This window comes from Eschrichtius robustus, chromosome 6, assembly GCF_028021215.1.
Source record: "Eschrichtius robustus isolate mEscRob2 chromosome 6, mEscRob2.pri, whole genome shotgun sequence".
NCBI classification, from domain to species: Eukaryota; Metazoa; Chordata; class Mammalia; order Artiodactyla; family Eschrichtiidae; genus Eschrichtius; species Eschrichtius robustus.
In genome coordinates this window covers 134,307,249-134,330,937 of record NC_090829.1, presented here as the reverse complement: position 1 = coordinate 134,330,937, position 23,689 = coordinate 134,307,249, and the positions used below count along the sequence as shown (strand labels likewise).

At 41.2% G+C, this 23,689-nt stretch overlaps 1 protein-coding gene across 3 annotated transcripts in view; it reads left to right on the top strand.

The window, feature by feature from the left end:
* The first annotated feature begins 7,242 nt into the window (after positions 1-7,242).
* The window catches only part of SCAF4 (SR-related CTD associated factor 4), a 56,608-nt gene continuing 40,161 nt past the window's right edge, over positions 7,243-23,689 (top strand). For all 3 annotated transcript variants that reach the window (XM_068546964.1, XM_068546965.1, XM_068546963.1), the window contains exon 1: positions 7,243-7,711. In XM_068546964.1, coding sequence (XP_068403065.1) covers positions 7,682-7,711 — 30 coding nt within the window. In that variant the 5' untranslated portion in view covers positions 7,243-7,681. The remainder of the gene's footprint in view (positions 7,712-23,689) is intronic.

Genomic DNA, 23,689 nt, shown 5'->3' with positions numbered 1-23,689 from the left:
GAAAGGAACTTCCTCAACCTGTTACAGGGCATCTATGAAAAACCTACAGCTAACAATGTAATGGTGAAAGAATGTTTACCCCTGAGATAAGACACAGGATAAAGATGTCCACCTTTCCCTTCTTTCATTTAAAATTGCCTAGAGGGGTGGGATAGGGAGGGTGGGAGGAAGGTTCAAGAGGGAGGGGATATGGGGATATATGTGTACATATAGCTGTTTCACTTTTTTGTACAGCAGAAACTAACACAACATTGTAAAGCAATTATACTCCAATAAAGATGAAAAATAAAATAAAATAAAATTGTACTGGAGGACTAAGTGCAAACAAGAAAAATAAATAAAAGACATACAGAGTGGCTAGAAAAACATAAAACTGTCTTCCTGCAAGACATGATCATGTATAAATGGCCAATATGCATATGAAAAAATGCTCAACATCAGGGCCAGGTATTAGACTCTGGGGAAGTAGTCCATGAGGAAGGAATCTATCTGTTTGTGCACAGGCTTTCTCTAGTTACGGCGAGCGGGGGCTACGCTTCGTTGCGGTGCACAGGCTTCTCATTGTGGTGGCTTCTCTTGTTGCAGAACACGGGCTCTAGGCGCGCAGGCTTCAGTAGTTGTGGCACACGGGCTCAGTGGTTGTAGCTTGCAGGCTCAGTAGTTGTGGCACGCAGGCTCTACAGAGCAGGCTCAGTAGTTGTGGCGCACAGGCTTAGTTGCTCCGAGGCATGTGGGATCCTTCCAGACCAGGGATTGAACCCGTGTCCCCTGCATTGGCAGGCGGATTCTTAACCACTGCGCCACCAGAGTAGTCCTGGAATGTATCTGTTTTTGCTTACTGCAATATCCTAAATACCCAGTGCAGTGTCCATAGTAGGTGTTTGCCTTTATTCTGTGAATGAATGAATAAAAGGGCAAATGTTAGATTCGGGTAGTTTAGTACTGAGAGGTGACATTTCCCTTCAGTCAAGACAATTTTAATATTTCAATTTTGGAAAAAGAATCTTAGATCCCTATTCTTAAGTAAGACAGAATATGGCTAAGAGAAACTGTTTTCCTTTAGCAGTTACTTTTGATGGTTAATTTTCTGTGTCATCTGGCCTGGGCCACCAAATACCGAGATAAGTTATTTCTGGGTGTGTCTGTGAGGGTGTTTTGGATGAGATTAGCGTCTGAACTGATGGAACCACAAAAATAGAATGCCCTCTCCAATGCAGGTGGGCATCAGCCAATCCACTGAGGGTCTGAATAGAAGAGGTGGAAAATGGAGGAATTAGCTCTTTTTTTTCCGGCCTCACTGCAAGAGCTGGGACATCGCATCTTCTCCTGCCCTTGCGCTGGTTTTCAGGCCGTGGCCTAGGACTGCCCACCAGTTTCCTTTCCTTTTTTTAAAAAAAAATAGTATTTTGTGTTTTTAAGGGCCTTAAGTTTTGTGTTTTTTTTTTTTTTTTTTACAAATTTATTTATTTTTGGCTGTGTTGGGTCTTCGTTGTTGCACGTGGGCTTCCTCTAGTTGCGGCGAGCAGGGGCTACTCTTCATTGCGGTGCACGGGCTTCTCATTGTGGTGGCTTCTCTTGTTGCGGAGCACGGGCTCTAGGCAGGCGGGCTTCAGAAGTTGTGGCACGCAGGCTCAGTAGTTGTGGCACACAGGCTTAGTTGCTCCACGGCATGGGGGATCTTCCCGGACCAGGGTTTGAACCCGTGTCCCCTGCATTGGCAGGCGGATTCTTAACCACTGCGCCACCAGGGAAGTTCCCCACCAGCTTTCTTGATACTCTAGCTTGCAGATGGCAGATTTTATGTATATATGTATCTCCATATACAGTCATCCCTTGGTGTCTGAGGGGGATTAGTTCCAGGACCTGTTGTGGATACCAATACCTAGGGATGCTCAAGTCCCATAGTCTGCCCTCTGTATTCACCGGTTCTGCATCCACGGATTCTACCAACTGTGGATCATGTTTTAAGTTTGCTATCCACATTTCGTTGAATTTGTGAATGCAGAACCTGAGGATATGTAGGGCTAACTATATATTTACTGAAAAAGATCTGCATATAAGGGGACCCACATAGTTCAAACCTGTATTTTTCAAGGATCAACTCTATATAAAATATATATGGAGAAAAATATATATATATTAATGGTATATATATGAGAATATATACATATATATATTTATTCTAATGGTCTGTTTCTCTGGAGAACACTAACTAATACATTACTCATATGCTCATATGTTTACTATCATAACTAAGATTGTCTATCCAAAACACTTTAGGGTTGCTACACACTTATCTGTATGATTTCTTTTTGTAAGGAGATTACTCTTTATGATTACAAAGGTAATACATGCCTTCTGTACAGAGTCTAGAAAGTGCTGAAAAATTAAGAAGAAAGTGAAAATTCCCTAAAATCCCATCACCCCAACTGACATTGAGCCCTTCCTTCTTCCACTTCCTGTTTTCCTCATAGTTTGTTCCACTATTTTGGCAATAACAACATAAAGGGCATGGAGATAGAGATTGACACAAAAAGGAATCAGGTGGGTCCCTTGGGGACAGAGGGGGACGGACGTCCATGTGGAATTTTCTAGTGGGTAGTTGGAAATGCGGTTGTAAACCAGGAGAGATTTCAGATCTCTAAGTGGGGAGGGACAGGGGTCACAGAGGTGTCAGGTGAAATATCAGGAAGGGGAGGAAGCTGGCCAGAGAAGGAAAGCAGACCAAGAAGAAAGGAAGAATCTTGTACAGTATCATTTGTTTATACTTGCTCCAGAAAGTATATGGGGTAACGCATTAGAAAGAATCTGTTTTCTCTTGAATTCTTATCTATGAATGTTCTTCTGGGCTCTTCAGGAGTGAGATGCTTTCTTTCTGTATTCTCCACACCTGCAGACTGTAGCCAGCATGCCTTTCAAGAGAATGAGTTGACATGTGAAGGGCACAGAATTAACCAGAATACTACTTTCTGAATGCCATCTTTTCTTTCCTCTGAATATTGATTTCATCTACTCTTTTTGAAAACAAGTTTGTTTGGAATGGCTTTTCAGAACTATTTCCACACCCACATTATGAATACAAGAATCTGTTTAAATCTATGTTCTTTGAGAGAAGGCAAGTTTGCAAGTGGATAAAATGTCTTGCTGATTCTTGTCACATGCATTTATGATCCTCCAGCCATCTTTTTAATAGGCTGCATTCCTACCGCTTCAAGGTGTGCTCACAAAGGACAGATCTCATGAGTTTTTGTTATTAGCCCCTAATTTCCTATTGTACGATTTGACTTGTGTGCCTGGAGAGACAGAGATGGAAGCCCAGCAGTAGTTCTGCAAGTGGTTGCCAGACGTCCCAAAGCAGATAGAGGTGCTGCCTCTATCTTCTGAAAAGAAAAATGGTAGAAAATGCTGCCAAGGCACCCAAAGCCTTGTCGATAACACATATTCCCCAAACAACTTGTTTAAAAGACCTCCCAAACACTATAACATATAAACCAAACAACTCTAAATAGAAAAGAACCCCCTAAATCTAAATTATCTACCTCAAACACAACATCTAAAATATTAGATGTCAAATCTTGTTCCTTGTACGTTCAAATCTCAGTAGAATGGTGCACAGGAAATGTTCTCCTTCTGGCCATCATTCCCTCAGTTCAGCAGCCATTACAGAGCTCAGTAGCTATCATGCATTGAGTCCCAAATGCAAAATGTCTGAAGCTGAACTCACCACCTTCCCCCCAGCTCAAGACTTCAAACTTCCTTAGGCTAATCCATTTCCCTGACTCACAGGAGGAAACAAGATTGCAGATATGAGCTGGGGGAGAAGGAATTCCATTACGCTTTGTGGGCCCATTTTTAAGATCTGCCACTGTTCACAGAAAGAGGGAGGGGAAGGGCAAGGGCGCAGCAGACTTTTTCGGATAATAACAAGACAAGGTAAGATGTGCTATAGCCGGGTCATGGAAGCATATGGTGGGAGACGTTGAGTCTCACTAGGAGGAGAGTGGGGAAGCTTTTCAGCACAGTGCCTGACACAAAGTAGGTGCCTGAAAAGTGATTAATGATTGAAAGGAGGTAATGTCTGAATATCAACCTGATGCTAAATGGGCCTGCCTACATGGAGGAGAAGGGAGAGGTTTTACATGAGAGCAAAAAGGCAAGCTGTGTCAATTCCCAGACGTGTCCAGGAAATGACAAAACTTGGGTTGTGCCCTGGCAGTAGGCTGGCAACATGGTATGGGGGTCTTGGACAGGATTTGGTAGACAATGGAGATCCAGAAAAGCCAAGGGGTAGATCTACTAAAAACTATATTTTCTTTTTTATTGGCCACACCACATAGCACTCGGGATCAAACCCGTGCCCCCTACAGTGGAAGCGCGGAGTCTTAACCACTGGACCGCCAGGGAAGTCCCCAAGAACTATATTTTCTAATGCAATGTTGGTGGTCCTATGTATGACTACTCCGAGAGAAGCAAAATGGGCTTAAAAAAATATAATCGTAGTTCAGCTGAGAGATAAAAAGGAAGTGAAATGAAGTAGATGATAGATGGGCCCCCAAAGAATACTTTTTGTTCCTTCAACAAATAATTAAGAGCACACATCTCACATCCTAAAAGAAACAAGTACACTCTTCCTTCATCCTGCAGCTTTTCCCTGGGGCCCTCACAAACTTGCCTTCACAGTCAAGGCTGTAAAATATCTCCTGCTGCCTTCCCTTCTTTTTTTTTCTTAATATTTATTTACTTATTTGGTTGCACTGGGTCCTTTTTTTTTTTTGGCTGCGTTGGTTCTTTGTTGCCGCATGCAGGCTTTCTCTAGTTGCAGAGAGCGGGGGCTACTCTTTGTTGCGGTGGGTGTGCTTCTCATTGCGGTGGCTTCTCTTGTTGCAGAGCACAGGCTCTAGGCATGCAGACTTCAGTAGTTGTGGCTCGCAGGCTCAGTAGTTGTGCCGCACAGGCTTAGTTGCTCCGTGGCATGTGGGATCTTCCCAGACTAGGGATCAGACCCGTGTCCCCTGCATTGGCAGGCGGGTTCTTAACCACTGCACCACCAGCGAAGTCCCTGCACTGGGTCTTAATTGTGGCAAGGGGGCTCCTCAGTTGCGGCTCCAGGGCTCCTTAGTTGTGGCATGAGAACTCTTAGTTGTGGCATGCATGTGGGATCTAGTTCCCAGACCAGGGATCGAATCTGGGCTCCCTGCATTGGGAGTGCGGAGTCTTATCCACTGTGCCACCAAGGAAGTCCCTGCATTCCCTTCTTGAGGGCACATCAGTTTGGCTTCGGCCCTCTCCACTCCTGCCAACGTTCCTCCTGAGGTCCCAGTTGCTAGCAGGTACTTTCTAACCTTTACCTTGCTGACTTCTACCTTCAGCACCGGACCAGGCTGACCAATTCTCTCATGCTCTTTCTCCGCCTCTTCTCACTCTAGCTTCTTACCCCTCACATAGTTGAGTTTCCAGTCTCGTGTCCCTTGTCAGTTTCAGCTCCTCCCAGCATGCTTTGCACTACTGACTCCCAGATCTCCATCTCCTCTCAGCCATCTCTCCTGACTCCACATGTGTTTACCCAACTGCCTCTTAGACACCTTCACTTATTTGCGCCAGGGGCAGCTCAAACTCCACAGGCCCCAGAAGGAGATCATCTGGCCTTGGGCATGTTAGTTAACTGAATTGGGTCTCACTTCCTCAACTATAAAACAGGGGCATTACCGATAGCCGTGTCATACAGAAGCCCGTTAAGATTAAACGAAATAACACAGAATAGCATGTCAGATAGACCCTGGCACATGGTAAACGATCTACATGTGTTAAACCATTACTGTGCCTTCACTCAAACCCATTCCTTCCTACCCATATATTCCCTAACTTGTAAACCCACCACCCATGTCCTTCATCAGGCCAATACCTAGAGCATCCTCCTTGATACTTCCCTCTTCCTTAACCTCATAGTTGTTCTGTCCCAACCCATCCATTCCCCTTCTTAAGTATCTGACCTTGTCTCTCCTCTACTCCATTGCCTTAAGCTCTCAGCATCTCCTGGGCTGAGGGCTAGGGCTATTCTTTCCCTGACCCCACTCTTGCTACTCTACACATTAGTCGTGAAAGAGCATATTGCATGACACCACTCCCCTCTTAAAAGCTTTCAATGGCTTGCCACTGCCTTGGGGACAAAATCCAAACTCCTTGGAAGGACACAGAGGCTCTTCAGGACCTGGTCTCAGTCCTCCTCCTTACTCCCTGAGCTCCAGCTAGGCCTCCTTGGGTAATGCCACAGTACTCGTCAAGCTCAGTCAGGCCACAGTGCCTTCTCCAACCTCTCTTGCTGCTTCTTCCAGACATAGATCGGGTGCCACTTCCTCTAAAAAGCTTTCCTGGACTTCCAGTCAGATGAATATCTTTGTCCTTTGTTCCACAGAGTCTCTGCCCTAACACTTACCATGCTTTAGTTATTACCCACTCATTTGCCTGTCCTCTCCCACTAAATCGAGCTGCCTGCGGGGAAAGAAAATTATCTTTTAATTTCCATATTCCCAGAACCCAGCACAGTGCCCCGCAGGCAGTAGGTTGCAAGGGAAGTTAATCAGAACAGTCTTTCCACCTAAAAGGAAACAACGTGGTTTGGGGAATCGATATTAGTGTTTAGCGAATCCACTCCTCTCGCGGCACAAGGCTGCACAGGGGTTCCTTTAGGCCTGCGTGGATATCCAGTGCCTGCATGTCCTTCTCGGGGCTTCAGCTCAGGCAGATTTAACCCTCACGATTAGGGCAGACACAGGACTGCATCGGCAGAGCCTGCACGGGAGCCTGCAAATACACGCCCAGGGGGCTGAGGTCAAATCCTGAGCCCTTTGTTCCAGGCAGCGGAGGGCAAGTGGCTCCGAGCCCGCCAGCCCTGACGGGTGCAGGGCCTGCCTGGGCAGAATGGCACACAAAAACGCACCGGGGAGCGCCGTGTCGGGCAGGGGCGCGCGTGTGCACTGGCCCTCTCCGTGCCAGACTCCTGGCCCTGGGATCCCGCGCTCTCCGGCGCCCCTCTCAGGGTCCCAATCTCTGGGCTAGGCAGACTTCTCAGCCCGCGGCCGCAGCGGGCGGGAAAGCGGTCGGTGGCCCAGCGTCACGCGCTAGCGGCTGGGCGGGCGGCGCGCGCGCACGCGCGGGGCGGGGCGGGGCCAGCGTGGGCGGGGCGGGGCGGGGCGGGGCTGGGCTGGAGCCGGGCACAGGAAGAGCTGGGAGGCCCGAGCCGTCCCAGGGTGCCCTGCGCGGCGTGGACTCGGGCAGCTGCCGCCATCCCGCTGGCGAGGGGGAGAGAGAGGCCCGCCCGCTTGCCGGTCGGGCCAGTGTGGGCCAGTGCGTGAGGGCGCGGGGGGCCGTGTCAGCGAGACGCAGAGCGCAGCCGCCACCACCAAACGGACATGTTGGAGCCCAGGGCCGCCGCCGCCTCTTTTTCCTCATTCTCCGAACGGGACTGAGACGGGGCCCGCCACCCCGCCGCCTCTGCCTCTGCCTCTGCCTCGGCCGCCCGCCCCGCCGCCTCGGCCGCAGCCTCTTCCTGCCCGGCCTGCAGCTCCGCAGCTCATCGTCTCCTCCGGCCGCTCAGGCCCGGCCGGTTCCCCGGCCCCGCTCCGCCGCGGCGCGAGGTCTATGTGACCGGCGGGCCCGGAGCAGCCGCCGCCGCAGCGCGAACATGGACGCCGTCAACGCCTTCAACCAAGAGGTGAGGGGTGCTTGGAACAGGAGGGTGCCGGGCCTGCCGGGGAGTCGGGGCGTCGCTTCTCCTGCCGCCGGAGGTTTAAAGCTTAGGTCGGGGTGGGGACGCTTCCTGCCCCGGTTCCGGGGCGGCGGGGCCTGCGCGGAGCGGCCTGTGGCCCGGGGAGGTCGCGGCGGCCGCGGGAGCCGACCCCACACCCCTCCCCCACCTCCCACTCCCGGGCGGCGACCTCGGGCTGCCCCTCTCGCCCCCTTCCGGCCTCCTCCAGCCCGCGTCGGCGCCGGTGCCTCTAACTTCGCTCCCTTTCAGGTCCGGGCGCTCTCGCTCTCTGCTCCCAGCCTCGTTATTGGCTTCGCGGTACCGGGAGCCCGCAAGGGGCTAAGAAAGAAGCGCGGGCGGGCGTAGGGGGCGGGGGGAGCCGGAGCATCTGCTGGTCGCAGGGCTGACGGAGCGGCGGCCTCGGCTCTCCTGTTGCTTGGGCCGCGGCGCGACAGCGGCTGGACTCTGATCCCGGGTCGGGGAGGAGTTGGAGAGGGTGTTCATCCCCCTCCCCCGGGATTCCTACACTTGGGAAATGGGCTTAATAAACGGGGCTCCTTATCCTACCGAGTCGTGAACCCAACTCTCTTATGGGCTCTGTGGCCCCAACGTGACACCTAAAAAGTTGAATGGGAGAGAAGAGTATTCGCTCCGCCTTAGACCGCTAGAATGCCGGCTTTGGCCTCCAGTCCCCAACCCTCGCACCCTTCTCGCGGTAGTTAATCCTCGGCTCCCTTCTTTGGGAACATTTACATGTGAAAACCTCCCAAAACCGGGAACAAAGCTGCCTGCCGCCCTAAAGCTCTCTGGTTGTATCTCCAAACATTCCAGGTGCTGTTTTTGAAGCGTAGAGCCCGCACATTTCTATTTTTCAGAATCGATTTGAGGGGAGAGGTCTTGACCATTGATGATTTAAAATGTAGTTACAGAATGGAAACAATTGTCATGTGTTGAGTCGGATTATCTTCCTTTTCCAAATACTGAAGATAAACCCAGCACTGAAGAAGTCAGATGTAGTAGTGTAGTGCTAGAAGTCTTGGGATAGCGTTAAAAACTTGCTGCATCTCACAGTGAGATTTTTGTAGTTTCACTTGTGACAGAATTAGGGTGCAGTAACTTTCACTTTGCAGTGCTATAATATCATAGCCTCCACTAACACTGCAGTTAGCACCGTTTATTGCTTTATCAATTATCCTAGAAATGATTTGTCTTCAACTGATGGATACATAACATGTCTTAACTGCAGAAGTTGGGCAGTGTCTTGTAAAGTTCAGTATTGATTATTTTCAAAATGACGAAATAGTATTTTCTGATTTTTGATGGCTAGAGAATTTGTGATAGTGCCCCAAAGATTTCAGGGTTGGAAGTTGACTTTGTTTCCTTAAGGCAAAATGCACTGGAATGTTGGCTTCATGAGGGCAGGGAGTTTCTGTTCTTTGCTTCCTCCCCCCCAGCATAGCACATGGTTGGCAAATACTTGTTGAATGAATGAGAATTTATTTTTTAGAAGATAAGTACATTTCTTTTTCAAGATAAAAACTTTCTGAATGGTTTTAACGAACAAAGAGGAGGGGTTTTAGCGTATTCTTAAGATCAGAAGAATTTAATTCTGATTGAGACATTATGGAAGTTCACATTAAGCACATTATTAAGCAGTGCCTTACGTTAATTTTGGGAAAATGTCATCAGTAGTTTTTACTTTGAAAACCAAAATTAGGAATGATACTGACTCCTTGAAAAAGGAAAATGGTATTTTAACCTTTTAAAATGTACAAAGTGAGAATTTTCTTATCATTGATCATTTTCCTCTTTAAATAATTTCTATTTCCATTCCTAGTCTTTATCACTGCAAATTGCATTATGTTAGGTGTATGTTACCAATTCCAACTCTCTTCTGCCAGACTTTCTTCCCAAAACACTTTTTTCTGGAGAAAATAGTCTGACTTTAAAATCCATCTCCTTGTGCCTGCCTGATTGTAGTGCTTCTCAGTTAATTCCCCCCATTCATAAAATGTTATTGATTCGTTCAAATCTGTAACTTCAAATCTCCCAAATCTTCATTTTACAAACTTTTGAGAACCTGCTTAGCTGTAAAGCTGTGTCCTTAATACGATGGCACTACTACTGAGGATCTCTGTCCCATAGGAGCCTAAACTAATAGAGGACACAAAACTTAGGCAAGTAGCTTTAATATGGGATAGAATGGCTTCCTTAGGGGCCCTAGTAGAGTACTGTGGGATGGCCGTGGGGGTTTAGACTTGGGCGGAGAAGAAAGTGTCAGTCTCAGGATTTCCGAAGGTGTAGGAAAAGTAATTCAGAGGCTACAGTGGTGAGAAATAAGGAACAGTAGTTTGACTCCTGAGACTACTGGAAAGTAAGAATCATTAAGGTATCAATAATTTGGGGTCTGACAAGTTTCACATCTCTAATGTGTTTGAATTCCTTTTTTTTTTTTTCCAGGCCGTGGATAAATTGAAGGTTTTAAGTAGTGGAGTGATAATCAAAATACTGCTTGATTTGTAGTATATATTGTAGAAGGCAGAGGTTTGGAGAAATTTGGTGAGTTGGAGACTGAGGTAGGAGAAGCAAGTAGAATCTGAACTTGGCATATCTGTAGAGGGAGTAGAGAGGAGGGGAAGGATGTGGACCAGAAGAATCCATGGACTTGACATCTGGTAGGTTTAGAAGCACCTTTTGCCCACACATTCTGAGTGCTGGGATAGGGGGGATGCTGTTAACACGACAGGCAGTCATCAAAAGTATATTTAGTGGAGGGGAAAATATGCTCGATTTTGAACAGTTTGAGTGGAACAGTCATGTAGAAATTTTGGGCAGGCAGTTGCTCATGTAAGACTCAAACTTGGAAGCAAGAGTTAGAAGGAGACATCAGGGAGTCACTCTCAGATGTGCCCTAGAGAAAATTGAGAGGGGGAGACAAAGGAATTAATATTTAATAAGGATCTATATAGCATGTCCGTCACTTTATATATACATATCTAAGTTAATACTCCTACAACCTTGCGTAGACATCCATTTATAGGTGAGGAAACTGATTTTCAAAGAAGTTGAATAATTCTCAAGGGCATACTACTAGTTAATGGTAGAGCTGAGATTTGAATACAGATGGTCCCCTCTTAATTGCTGCCTGAAGATAATATTTCATATAATACCAGGGGAGTGGTCACAGGTTAAGACTTAAGTAAGAAAAAGGCCACAAAATTTTTTGAGGGTAACGGAATCTGTAGTTTAAAGTTGAATGGTGATGGGAGAGATAGGGAAATAAGAGGTAGCAAATGTAAAGTAGTTGGGGGTTTTTGTTTGTTTTTGTTGTTGTTGTTTTAGAATTTTGGTTGTGAGGTATTCCCAGGGAAAAGTTGCTTCAAGGATGAAGGGAAGGAAGAATAATTAACAGTGTAGTAGACACTGGTGCTAGCCCTTTGGTGTGTTTATATAGTGTATATATAAAGTCTTAACCTAAGTAAGTGGTGTTCAAGCCCTGGTCTCTATTAGATGGGCATAGAAGTTAAAGCATGTTGAGGGAGGGGATGTGCAAAAAAAAAAGCATAGTTTAAAGCAGCTAGAGGGATTAGTTAACTTAGAGCAAAATTGTGGATGAGAGGAAGGGGACAGATCTGAGGCACAGGTAAAAGAGGTCAGTATATCTGTGATAAGAGAGGAAGGAAGATAAAAAAGACAAGGTTATTAAAGACATTTTGACAGGACTTTTATGGCAAGACACCGTGTTAAGTGTTGTAAAAGATGGAAAGATGAGTAAAAAAAATCAGTGATACTTAATTGTGTTCTACTATGTTTATATACACTCCTTAATACGAAGGGTTTGGTAGTTCATAAGTTTGTTGAATGGATAAAGGTTATAGATAGGATTTTTTAAATCCGTAGATTGCATTTTTAGCCTTTAATCAGTCTTCTCTAAATCCAAAAGAATAGCTCTTCCCTCTCCCTCACTTTTTTTCTTTTTTGGCAGCATCTGTGATTTTAAGATGTTTAAAGTACAAAAAAAGTGCAGAGAATATAACAAGCATCGAGAGTTGTTATTACTTTATGTGTTTTTAATTTTAAAATAAAGTATTATAAAGTCCTTCTTTCCTCCCATCCCCTCTATCCCCCCCCCGCGTCAGAAGCAATCAATAAATGAATTTAGTATAATATCAATCTCTGTGGTCCTTAAACAATATAATAGTCTGTATTTTGATATACATGAGTAGTATACTGAACATATTCTGCAGTGTTTTTTTGCTTAAACATTATTAATACTGTATATTAAGATTTAGTTCTTTCTAACTGCTGTGTAGTATGCTGTTATTTGAATAGACCGTATTTTATTTATCTGGTTCCCCAGTTGATGAACATTTGTTTCTCATTTGTTACTGACAAACACTGCAATGAACTTTCTGAAACATGTCTGTTTGTGGAAGAGTTTCTCTAGGACAGCTGTTCTCAAACTTTGGAGTTTGGCTCCTTTAAACTCTTAAAAGTTGAGGACCACAGAGAGCTTTTGTATCTGTGGGTTATATCTTGATATTTACCATATCAGAAATTTAAGCCAAGAAACACATTTATTAAAAATAATGTACCTATTACATGTTAACATAAATAACATTTCTAGTGAAAAATAACATTTCCAAAACAAAAAAAATTAGTGAGAAGAGTGACATGGTTTTATATTTTTGCAAATCTCATTTAAACTTACATTTAATAAAACTTGAATTCTTGTATCTACTTTTTCATTCAGTCTCTTCCATCAGGTAGCCTCTGGAAAACTGCTGTATACTTGTGAGAAAATGAATGAAAAGGGCAAGAAATGTCTTAGTATTGATATGAAAACAGTTTTTACCTCACAGACCACTGAAAGGAACTCAGACACCCTCTTCCCCACACCGCCGCCCCCAACCCCCAGGATCCTGGAATTACTTTGTGAGAACTACCGTATCGAGGTGGTATGCATATAATGCTACTTTGAAGTGCAGGAAGAAAATATGAGTGTTTTTATATTTGTGTTTATCTTTAAAATCAGACAAATTAAACTTCATGAGTAATTTTAATACATGAACTGACATTGCTGCTCTTATTCGCTTGGGCTGTCAGTCTTGAATCATGTTACTCTAAAGGAAGAATTGAGTTCCACATCTCATTGGGGAGCTTGCCACTCTTCCTATTCCTACTGGAAATTGTTCTGTATGAACTATTGTATATTTTACCTATTGATTACTAGGCATGATTGTCTTCTAGAATTTAGGTCATATGATGAGTATGGTATGTTAAGCATTTTTTTTAACCTGTAATGTCAGTCTGGTTGCTTTTTGATCATTCCTTTCTTCTTTGAGAGGTCTATCTAAAGAAGTGGACAAAGATTTGAAACACGGTTCTTACTGTGTGGAAGAGATGTAGAGGACCAGGGCAACAGAAGTAAAATTGGAGGTTTCTCTTGACTCATTTGACAATGTCATGCGGTTAATCACAGGAGTTGGGATATTAAAAGTTATAGTTTTGTTCCTCTGCTCTTTCTTGACTCAGAGAATTGCTTATCTCTGACAACAGTAGAGGTCTGGCTTTATGGTGAGTGGAATAAAGCTGGCTCTTCAGAGCTTTCTGTAGCAGTATTTATCACTGATGTTCTTGTTGAAAATATTCCTCTCCCTAGTCTCTCATTTTGTTTAGTATTTTGTTTCAGAAAAATGTGTGGACATACGATAAGGAACTGATTCAGAGAAAAATTGGAGTAATGGAAAAGTTGGCTTGTAAATCTTGTGAAACAGAATTCAGGAGATAAAAGTACCTAATAAAAAGTTGACAAAATGGTAGTTGGTTTTTGTATGTGTATGTTTTGTTTGTTTTGTGTTTTGTTTTGTTTTTGGCTGCGTTGGGTGTTTGTTGCTGTGCACGGGCTTCTCTTGTTGTGGAACACGGGCTCTAGGCGCGCGGGCTTCAGTAGTTGTGGCGCACGGGCTTAGGTGCTCTGTGGCATGTGGGATCTTCCTGCACCAGGGCTCGAACCCGTGTCCCCTGCATTAGCAGGTGGAATCTTAACCACTGTGCCACCAGGGAAGTCCCTGTTTGTGTATGTTTTTGTGGGAGTGTTTTTTTGTTTCCCAGGTACAAATCGTAGGTTGCTCTCCTCTGACATGGATCCCAAGTGAATATAATTCGCTTAATCATTACAGGAAACTTTTTTTTTTGAGGCATAGTCGATTAACAATATTGTGTTAGTTTCAGGTGTGCAGCATAATTCCGGTTTTTTTGCAGATTATATTCCATTACATGTTATTATATTATTACAAGATATTGGGTATCTCTGTGCTATACAGTAAATCCTTGTTGCTTATCTATTTTATATATAGTAATTTGTATCTGTTAATCCCATATGCCCCCCCCCCCCTTTGGTAACCATAAGCTTGTTTTCTGTGTCTGGGAGTCTGTTTCTGTTTTGTACATAGATTCATTGTATTTTTTTTTTAATTAATTAATTTATTTTTGGCTGTGTTGGGTCTTCGTTTCTGTGCGAGGGCTTTCTCTAGTTGTGGCAAGCGGGGGCCACTCTTCATCGCGGTGCGCGGCCCTCTCTTGTTGCGGAGCACAGGCTCCAGACGCACAGGCTCAGTAGTTGTGGCTCACGGGCCTAGTTGCTCCGCGGCATGTGGGATCTTCCCAGACCAGGGCTTGAACCCGTGTCCCCTGCATTAGCAGGCAGATTCTCAACCACTGTGCCACCAGGGAAGCCCCCCATTTTATTATTTTTTAGATTCCATATATAAGTGATATCATATGGTACTTGTCTTTCTCTGACTTATTTCACTAGACATTCTCTAGGTTCATCCACGTTGCTGCAAATGGTAATATGTCAGTTTTTATGGCTGAGTAATATTCAGTTGTGTATATATACCACATTTTCTTTATCCATGCACCTGTTGATGGGCACTTAAGTTGCTTCCGCGTCTTGGCTGTTGTAGATAGTGCTGGTGTCGAACGCTGGGGTGCATGTATCTTTTCGAATTAGAATTTTTGTTTTTTCTGGATATACACCCCGGAATAGAATTGCTGAATTATGTGGTAGTTCTAATTTAGTTTTTTAGGGAACTTCCGAACTGTTTTCCATAGTGGCTGCACCAATTTACATTCCCACCAACAGTGTAGGAGGATTCCCTTTTCCCCATACCCTCTCCAGCATTCATTATTTGTAGACTTTGATGATGGCCATTCCGACCCATGTGAGGTGATACCTCATTGTCATTTTGATTTGCATTTCTCTAGTAATTAGCGATGTTGAGCATCTTTTCGTGTGCCTGTTAGCCATCTGTGTGTCTTTGGAAAAATGTCTATTTAAGTCTTCTGCCCATTTTTGGTTTGGGTTTGGTTTTGGTTTTTTTGATATTGAGTTGTATGACAGGTAACTTTTCTATAGCTGTCTGTCTGCATTTAAAACTCATTTCAGATACACCTTGATAACATGATAGGAAAAAAGTTGTTACATAAATGATGAACTTTTAGTGTTATTGATAACATTTGTTGAGATAATATGCGGAATCTTTTTTTTTTTTTTTTTAGCACACTTCAGAGCAACAGCATGCAAATTTAATAAGCCTAAAACAAGGTATGCTATGTTATCAGGTAGTATATAGGATAAGCAGCTTAGATATTAACAGTTGAAATTTTGGTAGAGTTGGTAATAGTTAAATTTGTATTAGGCCTTACCAAGATCTGTTGAGAGCTTAATCTTGAAGAGACATGTCTACATTTCTGTGTTAATAGTAAGTGTAATTAAAATGTACTGTCATGATTTTTTTTTGAGAACGAGAAGATTGCTCAAACAGTATTGTAATTTATTATGCTGCAATCACCTTGATCCTTTTCAATATTTGCATGGTTTGTCGATTACTTTTTATTGTGTTGTAGTTAGAGTTCTTTATTGGTGCTTGTGAATTCATGGATAAATACATAGAAACTTTGATAATACTGACGAAGCATTGTACAGGTTAGTAGTGAATTCAACAAGAAATCCAGTGAAACTCTGGAGTTAAGAATTAGAAGCCAAGCCACTATGGAGAACAGTATGGAGGTTCCTTAAAAAACTAAAAATAGAACTATACGACCCAGCAACCCCACTACTGGGCATATACCCTGAGAAAACCATAATTCAAAAAGAGTCATGTACCACAGTGTTCATTGCAGCTCTGTTTACAATATCCAGGACATGGAAGCAACCTAAGTGTCCATCGACAGATGAATGGATAAAGAAGATGTGGCACATATATACAATGGAATATTACTCAGCCATAAAAAAAAATGAAACTGAGTTATTTGTAGTGAGGTGGATGGACCTAGAGTCTGTCATATAGAGTGAAGTAAGTCAGAAAGAAAAAAATAAATACCGTATGCTAACACATATATATGGAGTCTAAAAAAAAAAAAAGGTTATGAAGAACCTAGGGGCAGGACAGGAATAAAGATACAGACGTAGAGAATGGGCTTGAGGACACAGGGAGGGGGAAGGGTAAGCTGGGACGAAGTGAGAGAGTGGCAAGGACATATACACACTACCAATGTAAAATAGATAGCTAGTGGGAAGCAGCCGCATAGCACAGGAAGATCAGCTCAGTGCTTTGTGACCACCTAGAGGGGTGGGATAGGGAGGGTGGGAGGGAGACGCAAGAAGGTGGAGATATGGGGATATATGTATATGTATAGCTGATTCACTTTGTTATAAAGCAGAAACTAACACACCATTGTAAAGCAATTATACTCCAATAAAGATGTTTTAAAAAAAAAAAGAATTAGAAGCGAAGTTTTGGATTGGGGGGCGGTTGGGAGATAGCAGGGCTCAGTGAAAAGTGGAGGGCCATCCAAGTACCCCTTGAAAGTTATAATTGGTGTTTGGATAATTTGTGATTTTTGGTGTAAATCCATGTGGGTCACTTGGAAGAGATCGTAGAGCGGTAGTGTACCTAGCATATTTGACATCCAGAGCAGAACTTTCTTTTTCTTTCTTCTTTTTTTTTTTTCTTTTAACACAATCCTCTTCTACAACAAAACTGTTCTCAGAAATAATCATGAAATTGGCCAGGAAAGAAATTTGAACTTCATGCCGGTTACAAATAAATATTACAACAGAGAGAAGTAATTGATTAATATTTTTAAATTTCATTAATACTTTTTTGATAAAAGTAGAAAATTTTATCTACATCCTGCTCTGTCACAGTAATGAATAATAATATTCCAGTTTCTTTTTAAGCCTTAACTTCTGCATATTTGTCAATGATTGTCAGTTGATTTTCACAATATTTGAGTTCAGTAGACAGTTATAGTCAGATTTAGCAATGTTATCTTCACCTGTAAGTGACTGAAAAAACACTTCTCATTAATTCTAATTACTAAAGGTTGTATGTGAAGCAGCACATATACAGTAGTTGGGACGTCTTAAACATAAGGTTTCCTTTAGCAGAAATTTAGAAAAAGCTCACTTCACAGTAAATTCTAGAAATCACAGTACTGTCCATGTCTTTTTTTGGCATCGATTCTAGTGACTTACAAGTGTCCTCTCAGTCAAAAAAATTTCACTAAAATATTTTCACCCAGAGTTTCAATGTAAGTCTCTATTAAGATTGGTGAAATCTTTGAAGTTATGTGTAATGGCATTCTCCGTAATTTTTGTTCATGGATCACCAAGCTTTGTGTTTCTTTGTTCAAGACTAATTCTGGCTGTTTTTAAGTATTTACACCAGAAAAAAAGATATATCAGGAAAGAAGAATTGCAAACAGCTATCATACTTTAAACGTACCATTTAAACATAACGAATACATATACATAGGAACTGCAGAATTGGAGATGTAAACTGACCCTGAGGAGAGTGCAGGCTGTCCTGAACCTCTTTGTAGTCATTCTCCAAATGAACAGGTGTAGCGAATCTGCATGTTCTATGCACTGATCATATAACTGGAAGGTTTCCTAATGAAATTCCACGTAGAATAGATTGCTTATTAAAGGATACATAATAAAAATGTACAGATTTGATGCTTATGTATTAAAAACTTATCAGTTACCACAGCAATAGTTTAAAACAAGAATCTCAGTCAACAAAATGTTTTAGGGGAAGGAATATTTTATCCCTGATATTATTTAGAATTGCTAGTATTTGGTGATAAATAAAACAATTCTCAGACAGTTTTATTATTTTATTTAGATATAGACAATTCACCCACTTTTTGCCTTCCCCTGGGTGGACTTTTCCCACTGCCCCTCTCTAGGTGTGTTATTACTCTGGAGAGCAATAGTTGACTAACCCTATAGTCTGTAAATCTTTTTCTGCAATATCCCCTAAATATCTTTATGCACTTTACCATGAGTATGCCACTTTATTCCTCCTTTTGTCAGAGCTTAGTTTTAGCTGATGTAGAATTATAATACCCTGCTTAAAGGAAACCTATAATAAGGAAATTTATGGTAATATTGCTTTTAAGCTTTTAGGAAACAAAATACTCTTTTAAACTTTAATGGTCATATATTATCTAGTTTACTGTAATTAAGAGTTGCTGGATGATATATCACTTTAGAAAGGACAGCCACATTTGGGATTCAGAGATACGTTCAAATCTTTGTAAAGGCCTTAACCATTTCTGAGTAAATATAAGAGCATATTTTATAAAGTTAGGGGTTTTTTAAATATATGAAATAATCCAAAATGGGCAAATCCATAGAGATAGAAAGTAGATTATTGGTGTTGGTATGGGGGAGGAATGGGGAGTGACTGCTAATGGGTATGGAATTTCTTTGGGGTGTAATGAAATATTCTGAAATTAAATAGCGTTGATGGTTGTATAGCTCTGAATATAGCAAAAACTACTGAACTGTACACTTTAAAGGGGTAAGTTTTATGGTATATTAATTATATCTCAAAGCTGTTTAAAGAAAAACACCAAAAAGTCAGGTTTTAACACCATTTTCATTGTTTTGTTGCTTGATCTGATTTTCCATCAGGTTGAAAACAATATCTCTTAGCTACTGAGTGGCTCTGGAAGTTATTTTGTTGATCCTGAATCCTAAGTTTGTTCAAAGGATATCTTTAGTTTTTACATGCTATTTTAAGAAGTAATCCAGTGGAGCCAGTTCAAGGGAAGGACAGGAAATGAATCCTGCATTTGCTCATTAAATACCAACCAGATGCCAGCATACCGGTTAGGTGTTTTATATATGCCTTTACCTTCCTTCCATTTTAGAGGTAAGGAAACTGGAGGGGTGGTGTGATTTGACAGAGTGCTGTAAGAGGCTGCCTGAGCCCAGTCCACAGCCCCACATGGCTACTCTGAAGTTTTCTGAGCAGCTGATCTTTGTCTACTGTATTGTTTATGAAGGGAGAGGGCTCCCTAAACAACTTTTGTATATTTGAAGCAAGGTAGCAAGGCACTGTAATGTATATTTGTGGAAGGATTCGCCAAAGTTTAAGAATGATGAAGTTTGGGAGTTTTTAAGTCATCCACAGTAATGCAATAGATACAATCAATGTTTAAAACTTAAGATATGCTTTTAGATGTTTATGTTTCATTTACTAATTTATACTCACAATTAAAATTTTAAATTAGGGATTTTATAAATGTTAACATTTTCAGTTTTAATCCCATGCTTTTGTATAGATCTAGTCATTACAACTTTGTGGGGAGAAAAATAGGTATAGATAAAATATATAATATATGAGATAATTTTTTTTCTTCTAATCAGATGATTTTATATCCTGGAACAAATTTTTATTTCTTTGATTGACGTCTGGAAGGAACTATTTAATTCATAAAAATGTTTTATGGGGGCTTCCCTGATGGCGCAGTGGTTGAGAATCTGCCTGCTAATGCAGGGGACACGGGTTCGAACCCTGGTCTGGGAAGATCCCACATGCCATGGAGCAACTAGGCCCGTGAGCCACAACTACTGAGCCTGCGCGTCTGGAGCCTGTGCTCCGCAACAAAAGAGGCCGCGATAGTGAAGAGGCCCGCGCACCGCGATGGAGAGTGGCCCCTGCTTGCCACAACTAGAGAAAGCCCTCGCACAGAAACGAAGACCCAACACAGCCAAAAATAAAAATATAAATAAATAAAAGATTACTATTAAAAAAAATGTTTTATGGCCAACTTTGGTTGGACACAAAGTTTAGTGAGGCATAGTAAAAGTGATTTTGAAACCTGGCATCTGTGCTAGTAGAGTAATGGCATGGATAAAATATTTGGCATTTCCTAAAATCACATCCTGACCTATTTCTCGAACAAGTGAAAAGGAAGGAGTTGAGGATTGATTGCAGTTCAGTGAATCAAAATGGAGGTAAGGAATAAAAAATGACGTGTTGTAGTAAGTGGAGCTGAAGGAGTTAAAAGCCCTGATTCGGGGGAGGCAGCCTTGGTTCTAAAGTAAAAAGTTTGAGTGAAGGGTAGACCCTTGGAAATTGTAAGGGAGTTAGTCTTAGATGAAGAATAAATTAGGGCATACTTTGTGAAGCAAGGTAGCAAGTGAGTTTTCAGAAATTAACTACTTAGAAAACTAGTCCTGCCAGCAGCAAATGGTAATAGAATTAGGGGCTGGTGATATAATTAAAAAGTGATGAAGTTTAAACTCCTGTTTGCTATATTACTATATTCTATTTTTGTAAAGCACGTAGAAATGTAAGTAGTTAACTTGAAAGTGGTTTCATATTTAATATTAACAGTATATATTTGAACTTTGTGTATTCTGTAAAGCATTTCTCTAAATTCTGGAACCAGTAGAAAAGTTTTATGTGTTTGTGGGAAAGTGTAGTAAGGTAAAGAAATGTAGACCGAAGTATGAAAAAATTTTTAAACTCTTTAAACTTGAGAATATTATTTGCAGCTTTGTTGTTTGTGAAAATATCTGGTTTGGAAGCTTTAGAAGTCTGAAAAGTGAATTTTATGGAGAAATAAATAGAACTATTTTGTAGTGTTTAAGTCTAAAGACCCCGCTCTGTAGGAGCAGGAGAACAGTACAGTTTCTTTTTCTCATCTCTGTTTTAAAGAGCCATGTAAATTTGCTCTGTTGTTAGGTATATTTTGTATTAATGCCAGACCTGTCTTGTCTCCAGACATTCCTCTAAGCAAGTGGAAAATTGGTTAATTATTTGCGTTTCAAAGGATTTGACTCTCTGGAAAGTAAATACAGTTTACATGGGAGTAAATCATATATCAGTAATTAAAGGGGATGCTTTCTTTAATGCACAGATGTCAAAAATATATTTAAGAAATTTTTCAGATTTGGGTTTTATATGCACAAAGGCTTCAGTTATAAAGATTTAAAATGGCAAATTTTATTTTTATTTTTAAAATTTTGTTTTAGCAATTTTGAAAAGTTGTATTAAAGGTTTACAAGGCATTGATTTAAACATAACTGTTAACTTCAAAGACACGATTTACTCCACAGACAAGTTGTACCTGATAATGATGATTCTGTATATTTATTTACAGTCAAGTTGGAGAAATGCATTTTTGTGTCTCAGACACAAAGTTTTTCATTGTTAATCCATGAATTTTAATTTTTTCATTTTAAAATTAATGCAAATTTTGGGACTTCCCTGGTGGTCCAGTGGTAAAGAATCCGCCTTCCAATGCAGGGGACGCGAGTTCGACCCCCGGTCGGGGAACTAGTATCCCACATGCTGTGGGGCAACTCAGCCTGCGCACCACAACGAAAATCCGAAGTGCTGCAACTAAGACCCGAAGCAGCCAAAAAAAATAAAGAAAATAAATAAATTAAATAAATATTTTTTAAAAAAGAATGAGAAATCACAACAAAATAAAAAAAACTTTAAAAATAAAGTTTATAAAAACAAAAAAATAAAATTAATGTGAATTAGGTAAATTTAAGCTAGAAAATAAGAAAGTATTCTACCAAATACCATTAACATTTTAGAGTATTTCAGTATTTTTTTCCCTTCCACTTGTGTTTGGAAACTTTATATATGGTTACCAGATCTTTTTAATAACATGAATTATTTTCTAATTTTAAAAGTCATCTTGGGAAATTTGGGAACATCTGATTATTGTAGATTTCTAAAAGTGGATGGAATTGTTGGTTTAAAAGATATAGACTTTTTTAGTTCTTTGCTTCATGCTAATCTACACTCATGCCAGTTAGATAATTGAAGAACTGTATCTCATTGTCTTAATTTATACCTTTTTGACTATTGATAAGACTGAACATTTTTTTTTCTATATTTATTAATTAGTTTGGGGTTCTCTTTGTTAATTGAGTTACTCTGTGCAGTTTTCAGTTTTATTTTATCTCTTACTGTTTGTATGTGCTATTGATTAACTCATATGCAATATTCTGCTTTCAGGTAGAGTGGCATAATGATACTTGTCTAGCATGTGCTTGGCTTGCAGCTCCCCTTTCCCTGCGTGCCCCATCTCTCTCTCTCCCTCTCCCTCTCCCTCTCCCTCTCCCTCTCCCTCTCCCTCTCCCTCTCCCTCTCTCTCTCTCTCTCTCTCTCTCTCTCTCTCTCTCTCTCTCTCACACACACACACACACACACACACACACCTGTTCCCCCCCATCACATTAAATGCCCAGTATTAAGAAAGTATTAGCTTTGGTAAAGGCATAAAATGAAATGCCAGATAAGAAGGGACTGTAAACTATCCCTTACCTAATTGTTCTAGCAGTAAGTATTTTACGGAGCTATCTTCAGGCTATAATTAGATGGACAAAAAAGCATCTCTGCGGAGATGATGATTTTAAAAGATTTTTCCACTAAGTTTTCTTCTGTTAAATTTAATGTGTACTTTTATAAAATATATTTTACAAGCAAACATTTAAGTTATGTTGGCTTTAACTCTTGATTTGGTTGAAGCCAGTGTATCAGATTTGATGAGTCAAATGAACGAAAGATGAGAGAAGACTGTAGACTTGAACACTTTGATATCTTCATCTGTCAGAAGGGAGATTTGAGTACCAGCCTGTTACTGTGAGTGTATGTATTTCTTTTTGGAAGCATTCAGATTTTTTTCTTAAATTGAACTTTGTAATTAATTAATAACAGGAGCTTAAGCCAGAATTTGTCATCTTGGAGGTCATAATAGCAAAGGAAGGAATACTAGATATAATCAGTATAATTCATTATAAAAGAAAGTTAAGGAAAGCAAATACTTAAAAGTTTAAGGGAGGGGGGATGGTAAGAGTAAGTATCCCATTGAAAGAGATTCTATCTAGAGATATCTAGTCACTAGGAGCCAGAACAGATTCTCACAGGCCAAATTAAACATTTTTCTTTTGTAAAGTTTGTTTGTCTAGTGATGACTCTAAACCAAATATTTCAGAAAGATATTTGTCATGATTTCATCATGAATAAATTTTAAAAATACATAGATAGGATGAGAGTATTGTTAAGTGAATTTTAGCTGACTGGCAGGGCCCAAGGAATATCAGATAAGGTCATCCTACAAGTAGGTCCTGTTCTTTTTAGTTTTTAAAAAACCATGGTGTTTGAGGAATGCCATATAAAGTAGGTTCATGAAATTTACAAACTGATTGGAATAGCTGCTACAATGAAAACAGAAAATCATTTCCAGACTACGGAAGTAGATTGAAAGGACTGTCAGAAACCAACATAAAGTCAACATGAAGATCTAGTTTTGATAAAGATTCCAGTGAAAACAGTCTGAGGGTTTCAGTTGATTATAAATATGAGTTAATAATGAATTAAGCACTATTTTTAAAAAATAATAAATGATCTTCCCTACCCCATGATGTCCATGTTCTGAATCCTAGAACCTGTGAATATGTTTCCTTACCTGGCAGAAGAGACTTTGCAGATGTGATTAAGGGTTTGAGTTGAGATAATTATCCTGCATTATCTGGATGAACCCAGTGTAACCCCAAGGGTCCTTCCTTGAGAGAGGCAGGAAAGTCAGGCAGAGAAAGTGCTCTGACAGTGGAAGCAG